This window comes from Neoarius graeffei, chromosome 7 (genome assembly GCF_027579695.1).
Source record: "Neoarius graeffei isolate fNeoGra1 chromosome 7, fNeoGra1.pri, whole genome shotgun sequence".
NCBI lineage: Eukaryota > Metazoa > Chordata > Actinopteri > Siluriformes > Ariidae > Neoarius > Neoarius graeffei.
In genome coordinates, this window is record NC_083575.1 from 100,799,971 (window position 1) to 100,813,746 (window position 13,776).

Sequence of the window (13,776 nt, forward strand, 5' to 3'; positions counted from 1 at the left end):
CTGAACTGCGTGCAAACTTTAAGTATTTGAGGTAGAGACTCAAAAATTCTAGTAAAAAAAAGTAATACATCATCCGCGTAAAGCGAAATTTTATGTTGTGTACCTTATATATTGATGGGTGAGATGTGTGGGTCTAAGCTAATCGTCTGGGCTAGCGGTTCAAGTGATAAAGCAAAACAGAGCGGAGACAGTGGACAGCCCTGCTGAGTTCCACGTTGCAGATGGAATGTTTTGGACAGAATATTATTTGTTTGTACAACTGCACAAGGGTTGGTATATAGTGTTTTGATCATTGATATAAATTTTTTGCCAAATCCGAAATTCTTCAAAACCTGCCACAGATATATCCAGCTCACTCGATCAAATGCTTTTAGCGCATCTAAGCTGAATATCGCTGCAGGGTGTTTATCTGATTCTGACACCTGTAATATATGAAAAAGGCGTCTGATATTATCTGATGCAAGTCTCCCCTTTAAAAATCCTGTTTGGTCGCAATGAATTAATTTACCTACACATGGCTCCAATCTTCTGACTAACACTTTGGCAAAAAGCTTCAGTTCTGTTGTGATAAGTGATATCGACCTGTAACTACCACATCTCAAAGGTGGTTTATCTTTCTTAAGTAGGACTGATATAAGAGATGTATTTTGATCACAATGAAAGGAACCAGTATCTAAAGCATAGTTAAGCGAATTTAAAAGCAATGGCCCAATGACATCCCACAGTACCAAAAACAGCTCTGGAGGAAGCCCGTCAAGACCAGGCGATTTCCCTTTTTGCATCAAGCTCAATGCCTTTTTAAGTTCTAAAAGAGTAAGTGGTGCTTCAAGGGATTCTGCATCATTGACAGCTACTAATGGTAATTTAAGTTCTGACAGATACGATTTAAGGGCAGGCAAGTCAGGAGCAGGGTCCGCCATATAGAGATGAGAATAAAATTCAGCAAAAGTATTATTTATTTCACCTGGGTCATAGGTGACTGATCCGGATGATGTTTGGATTGCACTAATAGTGGAATAGGATTCATTTTGTTTTAATCTGGCAGCTAAAAGCTTACTTGATCTTTCACTCTGATCATAATGTGTGAGTTAGAGCCCTGCACTCCCGTGGAAGTCCCGCGGGACCCGTGGGACCTGCTGCAAAGCAGTGCGGCGCGGGACAAATTTTGAAAGCTCATTGCGGGCGTGGACTACCCACTACCCGGGTTTGAGCCCAGCGGCCGGTGAGGGCCTTTGTGTGTGGAGTTTGCACGTTCTCCTCGTGTCTGCGTGGGTTTCCTCCGGGTGCTCCGGTTTCCCCCACAGTCCAAAGACATGCAGGTTAGGTTAATTGGTGGCTCTAAATTGACCATAGGTGTGAATGTGAGTGTGAATGGTTGTTTGTCTCTGTGTCAGCCCTGCGATATTAACCTAGTGATTTGTCCAGGGTGTACCCTGCCTCTTGCCCATAGTCAGCTGGGATAGGCTCCAGCTTGCCTGCGACCCTGTAGAACAGGATAAGCAGCTACAGATGTAGGGCCCTATGAAATCCGTTTTATTTTTTCTCAAATTCCGTTTTTTTTTTTGGGGGGGGGGGGTGTTCGGATTTTTCGGATTTGTTTTTTGTTGTTTCGGATTTTTACAATTTTAATCAATATCTAGCTCTAAAAGTCAATGACAAACACAACCACATATGTCAAATTAACAGTTTTATTTTAACACATACAGAAACATTTGTTATAGCCACTGTTTATTCAAAAGTAGATATGCATAACAACTTAAGACCCCAGTAATGACAACTCAAAGCTGTAGTCAACTTAATTATACAGCATAACTTAATAAACTTAATACAGCTTAACTTAATCAACTCCTGTCAAGCTAAAATTCATTTGTCCATTCTAACCATCTCTTGAGCAGCCAGGCATCTCCCACCTTTTTGACACGTCGCCATTGAAGTAAAGGACAATGAGGCATTTGGTGTTGTATTCGGTCAGAGATTCCCTCTTGTCAGTGAGAAGTGTTTTATATTTGCTAAAGCTCCTCTCACAGTCAACAGAGCTGACTGGGAAATACATGTATGATTTGGCAATGGCTGCAATCTCTGGAAAGCGCTGGGTTGTACCTTTCCAGTACTCAGCAAGGTCCAGCGATTCTGAGAGGCCTTCATTTCTGACACAGTGCTGGTAAGCAGCCCACTCCTCACTGAGCTCTGCAGATGGGGTCTTCAATGCTGACAGGGTGCCATAGGCTTCAATCTGCCTTTCCATAGCTGGAGCCTGTCTAGGATCAAACACCCTGATCATCTTGTAGACCTGTTTGGCAGGATGGACGTCCCAGTGCTTTGAAAACTTCTCAAATGCAATGTGAAATGCATCATGAAGGTAATCCAGCACAGTTTTCTGCTTTCGAATGGACATCTCATTGAGCAACTCGTCGGTTTTCGCTCCAAAACCGTAGGTTTTGGCTGTGCCATTGACTAGGTAGGAGCCTAGATCTTCCATGATGTTGTAGGCAGAGACTGCTGTAGGAGTGTGGGTGCCCTCCAAAACTGTCAGGGCTCTGACCAGTTTCCCACACCCTTCAGAGATGAATGTCAGCTTCATTTGAAGGGTCTCTTGCTTGTCATCTGTTTCCACCAGATCAAGGATGTTTTTCACAGCCTGGGCAGAAGACTTTTCAGCTGAGAAAAACTCCTTGTACAGGTGGACATGTTCAGCATGGAACCGCACCGCTTCAAACCAGCTATTCCACCTTGTATTTCCTGGTTCAGGTGGAACCTTCACATGCACAGCATCCTTTGCAGACAAAAAGTGCAACCACCTTCTTTTCCTTGCAGGCTTTTTGAAGAAGGCAGATTTGATCCACATCACCAGACTTGTAACGTCACTAAAGTAGCTGTAGTGTTGCCAGGTTTCTCCTACCAAATTGATGACGTGACACAAGCAGGTTGCATGTATGCTGTTTGGCATTACTCCTTTCAGTACTTCTTTGTAGGCCTTTAGGCAGTATGATGCATTGTCAGTGACTACTGCCAGTACATCATTCAAATTTATCTGACTGCTGTGAAGTGACTGTAGTAGTGCCTGTGATAATGTTGAAAAGTTGCAGCTGTCCATGAAGATGACATCCGTCAGATAGTATTTGCCTTCAGTACCTATTGAATTAAACAGAAACAAAGGAAAAAATAATTAGGCCTATGTGCATTTTAGGAAATAGCCTAATTTACATGTTAGACTAAATAAGCACCTTTGTAATAAAACTGCAAATAGCTTAACATTAACCTCAATTGATGTTGGTCTTGTTGTTGTTGTTATTATTATTATTATTATTATTATTATTAATATTATTTTTATATTATTATTTTGGTACCTGTAACATAATTAAAAAACTGACAGGGATGTGCTTTATCAGGCTACCTAAAAAAAGGGGGAGGGGGTAGGTTTGGTAGGGGGCTACTCACCTATGATGATGTTGAGGACAATGCGGTCTCGGTTATCTGACGTTTCATCAACAACAACAAAGAGCTTCTTATCACGGATCTCTTGTAGCACTGTCTGCATGTGCTCGTTGAACACCCGCTGTAGATGGATCTGTCTAAGACTGCTTGGATTCTCAGGTAGTGCACCTCCCTGTTTGCAGTGCTTGACTAGAAAGGGGCATATCTTCCTCATTTTTTCTAAAGGTATATCGGCCTCTGCACACACAGCCACGAAATCTTCCACAAATTCCCGTCTGTCATCCTGTGACTTGGTCGCTACGTCCAGTGACACTTGGAGGGCTCTCCCGCTTGATTTTGCTTTGTTCTTCAGATGAACCTTGGATTTCAAATGATCGTTACGGCTCCAGTCAATTGTATGCTGACAGAATTTGCAGAAAAGTTGTTGGCCAGATGCAATCGTTTGGATATTGCTCTGCTCGAAGCTTGGCAGTTAATTGCGTATTTCGTAACTTTTTAGAAACTGCTGGTTTTGCAGCAGGGGCTGTACGTTTAGACATATTTCCCTCGCAGTCGCATCAGTGAGGAAACAAACTCACGTGGTTAACAAGATATGGCCTCTAGGCAATCCCGGACTCACTGAAAGTGAAAGATGTGACAAAATCCGGCAGAAACAGTGTTTGTGTCTTAAAATTAGAAAGAGGGCGATTAAATTTATTTCAGGCAAAGAAAAATGAATGAATTCCGCGCTATTCTGTGTTTATCAGAAAAATCAGTTTTTATGTCTAGATTCCGTGATTCCGTCTGTGTTTTCCGCATCGCGGAAATCATAGGGCCCTACAGATGGATGGATGAAATAAATACTATTATGGAAAAGGTATTTAAAGCGGCAGTTCCATTCAGTTTCGAAACACTATATCTCGGGGTGAGACCTGACACTGTTAAAGGTTTTGTAAATAAATATATGTTTAATATTTTGTTGATTGCAAGTAAGAAAGTCCTCACAAGAAAATGCATGACAAAAGTGCCACCCACATAGACTGGTACCAAAATTCAAAAAAGTGCTTATTTAAGGAGTTAAAGGCATTTTTGAGACAAAGTCGGCAAACAGTCTTATTTTGTCAATTTGGGTGTGCCGAATTCAAATCTGCAATATGCCGAGCTCTATCTGACCTCTGTTGACCTCTAGAGGTCATTGAACTTTGGGCCTGTAAACGTCTCAGCTGAACCCAGTTTCTCAGCTTTCTAAGGAATGAAATGTACTAAAATGATTAATGAACTTAGCAAATGGCCTTGTTTGTTACATGTTTGGGTGCTGAATTCATTTTTCATTTGTAAAACGACATATGACCTCTGATAACCTCAAGGTCATTAAACTTGGCCTATAGGCCTATGCATTTAACGGCATTTTTAAACTGACTTTACTCCCCCAAAAAGAATATGAACAGACAAAAAACAAATAGAAAGGAACAAATACAACATTAAATGCCAGTCCATGTACATGTGACTTACTTTTCACAATGAGAATGCCTCGGCGATCACCTTACATAACACTGCATTACATTTAGCGGTCATTGTTTATACAAAGCTACTGAAAAAAGGACAGATTCAGCAGCATACAAAATGTGGGGGCATACAGGGTATACAGGTTCATCAGGGTTAGTATATATGAGAGTTTTTTTCTTTGTTGTTTGCTTTTTGTAAAGGCTTTACCCCGTTTAAAACAAAACAAAAAACAAACAACAAAGGAAAAAACTCTCATATATACTAACCCTGATTAACCTGTATGCCCCCACATTTTGTATGCTGCTGAATCTGTCCTTTTTTCAGTAGCTCTGTATAAACAATAACCGCTAAATGTAATGCAGTGTTATGTAAGGTGATCGCCGAGGCATTCTCATTGTGAAAAGTAAGTCACATGTACATGGACTGGCATTTAATGTTGTATTTGTTCCTTTCTATTTGTTTTTTGTCTGTTCATATTCTTTTTGGGGAGTAAAGTCAGTTTAAAAATGCCTTTAAATGCATAGGCCTGTAGGCCAAGTTTAATGACCTTGAGGTTATCAGAGGTCATATGTCGTTTTACAAATGAAAAATGAATTCAGCACCCAAACATTTAACAAACAAGGCCATTTGCTAAGTTCATTAATCATTTTAGTACATTTCATTCCTTAGAAAGCTGAGAAACTGGGTTCAGCTGAGACGTTTACAGGCCCAAAGTTCAGTGACCTCTAGAGGTCAACAGAGGTCAGATAGAGCTCGGCATATTGCAGATTTGAATTCGGCACACCCAAATTGACAAAATAAGACTGTTTGCCGACTTTGTCTCAAAAATGCCTTTGGGTGTCACAATTCTGGATTTTGGTACCATTCTAACAGTAGAGGACTGGATTGAGGTGATTCATGACGTTTATGTTATGGAAAAACTTGCATTTACTTTGAGACTTGAACAAGAGAAGTTTAAAAGCTGTTGGACACCTTGGACTGAGTATGTATCTTCACGTAGATCTGACTTTTCTTGACCCAAATAGATGAAAGTAATACACCACCCCCACCAGGTTTTGGTTGAACTGCTCAAGTGTTAACTGTATATAGTTTGTGGTGATGTTTTTTTTTAATTTATTATTATTTTTCTCTGTGGAAGTACAGATATACAGCTGGATCCTCTTTTATACTTTTCCTTTTTGTTTAGTACAAATATGTGAAGGGATGTATCTGGATAGGTGTATTTTTTATAAAGGTTTGTGTGTGTGTGTGTGTGTCTGAGGACTTGCATGTTTGTGTGTGTGTATAAGCATCCATATCAGTATATACTTATTTAAATGCATTTTGTTAATTACTGATATATTTAAGTTTTTTTCCATTATTAACATTAAGGTTACTACTACCTTGTTAATACCAAATAGAGGATGTAAACATGTTCTGCTGTACGTTATGTACAGCAACTAATAAAAAAAATTAATTATTAAAAAAAATTATCAATTTAATTGGAGTGGAGTGGGCAAAGGGAAGAGGCCTCTTGGACCAGGACACTCGTTGGTATAGGAAAAAGTGGGAAAGGGGGCATGTACTAGAAAACCATTTAGCAAAGATGGTCTGGGACTTTGAGTTTAGTCTTAGTAAAACATTAACTGCTCAGAGACCGGACTTAATTTTGGAGGATAAACAAAAGAAAATAATATGGATGGTGTGACATGACATGCCCCGAGGAACAGAATATTGGGGGGGAACTATCACAAAGAAAAGAACAAGATATTGACAGCTAGCATTTGAAATTTGAGAAAGAAGGCAGGGAAACACGATACATATGGTTCTACTGGTGATTGGCTATTTAGGTTGTGGTATCCCTGGTGTCACCAAGGAATTAAAGAAAATCTTCAAAGAAGGGGAGAAAGCTCGCTCTGCGTTTTGGAAAAATGCAGAAACCACTATCCAGAATGTTCTATCAGGTCTAATTGAAAGTACAGTTGGTGGGTAAGGTGTTGAGTTCTTGAGTGAGTTAACAAACTTTGGTAGCCCTTTTCACTGACTCTTGGCGTAACAGTGATCATTTTATCAGGGATGAGAATTTTCCGCCGATCGGCGGATTTCCGACTTTTTCAGACCAAAATGATCGTTGTTGAGATCGATGTAAATCCATTGAGAAATTTTCGGGGGGGGTATGGCTAATGATCTGTGGTCACCTTATAACGTCTTGATTCTTGGTGGGCTCTGGGTTAACACACTCGAGTCTTTCGACATGTCGTAATTAACATTCACTTTTGCGACAATGTTGGACTTATTTGCGGTAGAATTTTCGGGAAATCCCATCGCGTGCAGTGTATAAACACAAGTACGCATGCTCTCCACGCGTGGCTTGCAATCGCCGTTCACCGACCGTACACACTGTTTGACGATATGCATTGGTAACATCGGAAAGACACGTATTCAGGCGGGATATTTTAGCATATCGACAATGGCAAAAGTCCTAGATAAGAAAGAAGAGGATCGAGTGAGGGAGATTGATAAAGGTGCAGGAATAAAGAACTGTTTTCAATGGGCTTGGTTAGAAAGAACACTGAATGTCGAGATCGACAAGCAGACTGTCACAACGAAGCTCGGTGATCACATACGGAAAATAGACGTCCCAGGAAAAGTACTTTGCTCATTGTGTTCTGGCATGATAAACTATGCTAGTAGAGGGGCAAGGACTATCGAACTTCACATATACACCAAAAAACACAAAGGGAGGTCGAAAATTATTTTGCCTGTTCAATGATTCATTATATTTATAATGTATATCGCACGAATCAATGCCATGGTGTGTGTGTGTAAATACATGTCATATGTGTGTGTATCTTTTATAAATGGGGTTAGCTTATCTAATGTAGCATGTTGGGGAGAATCATAGTATCATATCTGTATTTCTGATAAAATTTTAGGTATGATACCGTGTATAACTCTCCTACTTATTGCTCATTTCATAGGGGGACGGGGCAGGGGATTGCTGGCGTGTGCCGCGCGGGAGCGTCTGCCCAAATTTTTTAGGCCGAGATGAACTTGTAGTTTTTGATTTTAAAAAAATTTCCAGTATGTAATGCCAATTGTACATGCCTGTTCTTTAATTCAAAATCACCATCTTGATCTTCAAGTTGACCGTATAGTATCTGTATTACATTACACAACATCCTGTCCAGATAAAACCTAGTTAGTCCACACAACAGTTGAAAGGGAAGTGATAAGTGATGTTGAATGTTGACTGCTTAATATGCAAGACCTCCTGCTACCATGATAACATCAGAAGAAAGCTTAAGAGAATTATATAATAGAACTTTTCTCTGGTTTGCACTTCATTTTAAAGGATTAGAGTATTCAAAGACATGAATAGCAAGAATGCAGGAATATAGCACTGTAGAGCTCGTTTATATTAAAAGGTGCATTGATTTTTTGAAATCATCAAATGTGAATTGATTAAAAACAAGTCTCTTGTACCATATTAATCGTTTTCACCTGGTAGTCCACCAAGAAGGGGAATTTATTTCCAAATAAATTGCAACTTTTTGCTGATAAAATTAATGGTTTTTGGGGAAAAAAAATAGCCAAAAATCATTAGCTCCCGCCCCCTGGGCCCCCACCGGGCCCCTGCCCCTGGGCCCCGCTGGGTGCCTGCGGCCCCCAAACCCCTGGCTTTTTTCAGGCTTTTTAAATATTTTTCATTCTCATCCCTGTTTTTTTTATTATTATTATTATTATTATTATTAATAATAATAATAATAATAATAATTCTGTATTTTAGTTGGCTGTATCCTGTTTTTGTATCTTTAGCAAATTTTTAACAATAAAACACATTTGTTTCCACCTTTTATAGAAATTATTATTATTATTATTATTATTATTATTATTATTATTATTATTATTATTATTTAAGCTGTAATGAGTTCAGCAGGAAACAAGCAGCGCTCCTCCAGGAACTCTCGGGTTCCTGATCCCTCACAGGTAAAGCTTTATGATGAATTTGTTACAAAAAACAATGTTTTCAGTTTAACAGGTTGTAGCACGGGCGGCACGGTGGTGTAGTGGTTAGCGCTGTTGCCTCACAGCAAGAAGGTCCGGGTTCGAGCCCCGTGGCCGGCGAGGGCCTTTCTGTGCGGAGTTTGCATGTTCTCCCCGTGTCCGCGTGGGTTTCCTCCGGGTGCTCCGGTTTCCCCCACAGTCCAAAGACATGCAGGTTAGGTTAAGTGGTGACTCTAAATTGACTGTGAGTGTGAATGGTTGTCTGTGTCTATGTGTCAGCCCTGTGATGACCTGGCGACTTGTCCAGGGTGTACCCCGCCTTTCGCCCGTAGTCAGCTGGGATAGGCTCCAGCTTGCCTGCGACCCTATAGAGATCTTGCAGTCACGTGACCGGAAAGTACACAACCGCCATCTTGTCGGTCAAAAACACCGCTGAATACTGCTGCACTCGTGTACAGAATGGATCAATTTCAACCGACAGACTACACGGCTCATTTTTCTAATGAACAGATAACTAGATATATGTCTAAAATAAACGAGCTACAGATTAGTGACCCTTATGGCTTACCGGACGGAGTTTTCACAACCGGATTTTGAACTGCCAGTGGAATACCCGGACGTGTGTAATTACCTCATTAACTTTCCCTCGCTGTTCAGTGGTGAAGCACTGAGTGCCTATAAATCTCTGGACAGTTATCTTTACAGAAATTCAGGATTTGTCAGCGACTCAGATGTGGCATCTTGTAAACAAGAATCCTCATTGGATGGGTAAGTCACTTAAGTATTGAGTATAGCACTGACCAGCCGATTATAGAATAGAATAAGGTAATTCCAGCTGTAATTCCAAATCGTCCGTCTTGTTTACATGGATCTGGCGTTGGAGAGATAGAGGCTTGGCAGTGGAGGTTTGAGTGGCTGTTTTCTGAGCTTAGTCAACAGGCCGGCTCTGCAGCCTCGCTTTTGCTTCGGCTCCCGGCGCCGCCTCCTTCGCTTTGCTTCCGATAACAATCCACGGAGACCCCGCTGGTCTCGCTATCTCGTCCGGAATGTTGTGCATCTGATGGAAATCGCTACAAACCGTCATTTTCTGCTGGAAACCAATGTCCAGTAAGTCTATACGGTTGTAGTGGATATTGAAGTCCGGTACAGACGAACAACACGCAAAAATACACACAAAAAAACATAAAAAACGTGCACAGGTAGGGAGAGCTTGTAGCCGCAGCCGTTGTAGTAGAATTGTATATAGTAGGGTTTTCCAGAAGAAAAGGTAGAAGTAAAAGCAGAAGTAGAAGGCGGAATATGGCGTTTGACCGACAAGATGGCGTCTGTCACAATCTGGATCGGCTGTGATGTCACATGCAGGTGCTCCATAGAACAGGATAAAGCGGCTAGAGATAATGAGATGAGATTGTAGCACTCTTGCAGCTTGGGGAATGAGGAACTGGGAGACGGGCTTGACAACTTGGTGTGCTTTATTTTTAATTTAGAGATCACTTTTCAGTGACTTTATTTTTCTCTCTACTTTGCACACACATGGCGCTGGGTAGCTCAGCTCTTTCTCTTTGATTACTGGCTTCTCTGAAAGAACACAAGGCACACAAGTAAATTGCCAGTAATCAAACACAGGTGCAAGTCTTCACGTGTTCCCTGCCGGTTCTACCCAACTCCTCGCCGTCCACAGCGGACACTCGATCACGTCCCCACTACCACACAATCCTTATAAATAGATTTATAAACAGTGTTGATGTTTTTTTTTTTTTTTTTTGCTGAATAACTCGTTGTTTTGATCTTTAGCTGTGTGACGACATGAAAACGGAGACATCTGAAGCGTCAGAAGTCTGTGTGAAGAAAGAGGAGACGCTGGAGCTGAACATCTACAACCATGGAGACAACCTTGACAACCCACTTGAAGGTCTCTCTATTAAAGTGGAAGATCCTGACAATAAAGACTACCTCTGTAAGACATCAGGCCACTCTGGTTCTCAGTAACACTCACTGTTTATTCTACCCTACATACTATCTAGTGCACTAAAAGTGCAATACAGTACATTTGAGGTGTAGTCTCCATCTCAGATTATTTAGTCAAGAAATTGACTAAATTAAATTGAGCTTGATCTTTTTATTGATAAAGTGTGAACTTTGTCTATAGAGAGTCTAATATGGTAGCAAAGAGTGAGAGAAACTAATTTTTTTTTCCTTAAAACATATTAGTCATTATAAACAGATGTTTACTTGAACAAAAAAAGTGGAATAATACATGATGGGTCATGCTGTTATATAAAAATCTATGTCGGCTGATTTATTTTCATATAACAGCACGGCCTAAGGTGTATTATTCCCCTCATACCACAGTGATTTACCAGCGATTATAATTTTTAATTTGTTAATGAATGAAATGTTGCATGTTTTATTTGTTTCTATTTACATTTAATGTTTCAGAATGTCTGCCATTCTCTCCAGCCACTCCTGTGGTTTGTTCCAAGACAAAAAAAAATCTGGTTGTGTGACTGAGAAACCAGAAAGCACAAACTCCTCTGTCCTGAAGACTCTCCCATGTTGGGAAACTTACTGACTGATCCCTGGGTCTCCTTCCATAAATGCTAAATAAACGTGTGTGTTAGGTTTTGATCTGTCTATACCGAAGGAGGTTGAATTGACACAATAAGATCTAGGACTGTAGACCTCTGCCGCCTAAGAGATTCTGCCTCGCCGATCGATCCGGGAGTAAGCAGTTACTGACACACACACACACACACACACAGATGTTTCTCAGTTTATTGTAGGACAAACATGAGTATATATTCACATTCAAGAGTGTGTTGTAGCTATATGATTTGGATGAAGCTAAGTTATCTGTGCATGACAGGGTAATGGAAATGGGTAAGGAAGCATTACATCACTGATTTAGACTACACTACTGTATGAAAGAAGAGAGACATTATGTACCATTACATCACCTGTCAGGATCACAGTCTTATTAAAAGAAGAACTACATTACTGGTCAACATCTTCATTAAGTAGAGAGCAGAATGTGCAAGTGAAGATACATCTCGAGGATTTAACAAACCAAAATGAGCAGCAATCAGGACAGCCTGCCTGTCCCAGTTTCAAACACAAGTAGCAATCAGGCCAGCCCATACCAGTTTCAAGCATGCCAAACAAACATCTCTATCAGTGTTCTGATGTCTTCACCACATTAGATGATAAAGGGTTTGTTTGTTTGCTTTTTCTTCCACCCATTTTTTCCCCAATGTGGTCATCTGCTAGTATCCACCCACCAGCCAGGTCTCTCTAACCATTTGAGTGAAGATTAACACATGTTTCTTCCAAGACATGTGAAGCCATCTTACTTACTTACTTTAATCCTCTTCGCCCCGAGTGGGGCATAAGGCCAATAACAAGCGCCTCTGCTTTTGATGGTCTTTAGCAAGATGTTGTGCCTCGCCCCATGATAGATTTAACTCGGATAGCTCAGAGGTGATGATTCTTCTCCAAGTGGTCTTAGGTCTTCCAGGCTTCCGCCTTCCAGGGGGTGTCCACATTAGGGCAACTTTGGGGATCCGCTGTTGGTCCAGACATAAGACATGCCTGAGCCATCTCAATGTGAAGCAATCAATCTCCTCTTTTCCAAATGCAGCTCATGCTGTCACAGGACAGCAAAACACACCCAGAGGAAAGTGCTATGTGCCATTTTCCCCACATGCATGAGCTCGCAGAAGAACTCCATTGGCTGTGATTTTAATAGGGGATGGAGTATGCCTTTGGAATGGGATGTTCAATAAGCACATATGGGTGTGATGGACAAGTGTTCAAATATCTGTATATGGATTTAGGGGCATCACAGTGGCAGAGCTCCAGGGTCCTGGATTCGATTCTAAGCTCAGGTTGCTGTCCGTATGAAGTTTTGCAAGCCCCCCCCCCCCCCCCCCCCCCCCCCGTCAGTGTGGGTTTTCTTTGGGTCCACCTGTTTTCTTTTTAACCCTTTGATGCAAAACATGGGTCAAAAGTGACCCGGCTGAGTTTTTATCTTCTATATCTTTGCAATAAATTAATTCCATCATTCAGTATTCCCCAATTAACTTGTTTTTGATCATCATACATCCTTATTTTATTTTTTCCTTTCTTACTTTTTGAATAAAAACCCTTTTTGTATCACTACCCTTCTAATGCACAACATGGGTCAAAAATGACCTGCATTCATTTTCCAGGTTATTTCATGTATGGCTGAGTGTTTCTATGATATACTTTTGAAATAAATTCATTTTGTCATTTACTTTTCCAAATATGCAGTAAATATCTTGTTTTTGTTTAGCACAAATCATCATTTTTATTTTTCCGTTCTTAAGTTATGAACAAGCACAGCTTTTGTAATTCTACATCAAGTTTACACACATGGGTCAGAACCGACCCACATGCATTTACTCCAGCGTTTGGTGGGAACTGTGAATTGTGCTTGTGTCAGACATTTCACAGCTCAGCACAGCGCCCTTTGCCCATCTAATACATGTAAGTAATGTTTTTCAATTGTTCTAACATTACCTTAGAAAAAAATGGATTGTTTAGGTTACCTTGAGAGTGAGTAGATTACTTGTCAGAAAGTTACAAGTAATTACTATTAGCTACCTAGCTGTTGACATATTCTACTTTAGTTAGCTAATTTTATTGTAGTTGGCTTAGCTAACTACATAGTTAATAAATAAATAACTGGCCCCATTCACTGCTAAAGTAATTACTTGAAACAAATTATTATAGTATTAAGACATTTAATTTTAAATCAAGGCGGCACGGTGGTGTAGTGGTTAGCGCTGTCACCTCACAGCAAGAAGGTCCGGGTTCAAGCCCCGGGGCCGGCGAGGGCCTTTCTGTGTG

The 13,776-nt window shown here is 40.6% G+C and overlaps 1 protein-coding gene across 12 annotated transcripts in view; it reads left to right on the forward strand.

Moving 5' to 3' along the window:
• The window catches only part of LOC132889818 (zinc finger protein ZFP2-like), a 101,776-nt gene that overhangs the window by 49,423 nt on the left and 38,577 nt on the right, over positions 1-13,776 (forward strand). For 10 of the 12 annotated variants that reach the window (XM_060926675.1, XM_060926673.1, XM_060926676.1 and 7 more), the window contains one exon: positions 10,702-10,864. In XM_060926675.1, the coding sequence (XP_060782658.1) occupies positions 10,714-10,864 (151 nt within the window). In that variant the 5' untranslated portion in view covers positions 10,702-10,713. Of the gene's footprint in view, positions 1-10,701; positions 10,865-11,346; positions 11,632-13,776 lie in introns of those variants that run through there. The other 2 variants (XM_060926682.1, XM_060926683.1) reach the window with 2 other exon arrangements.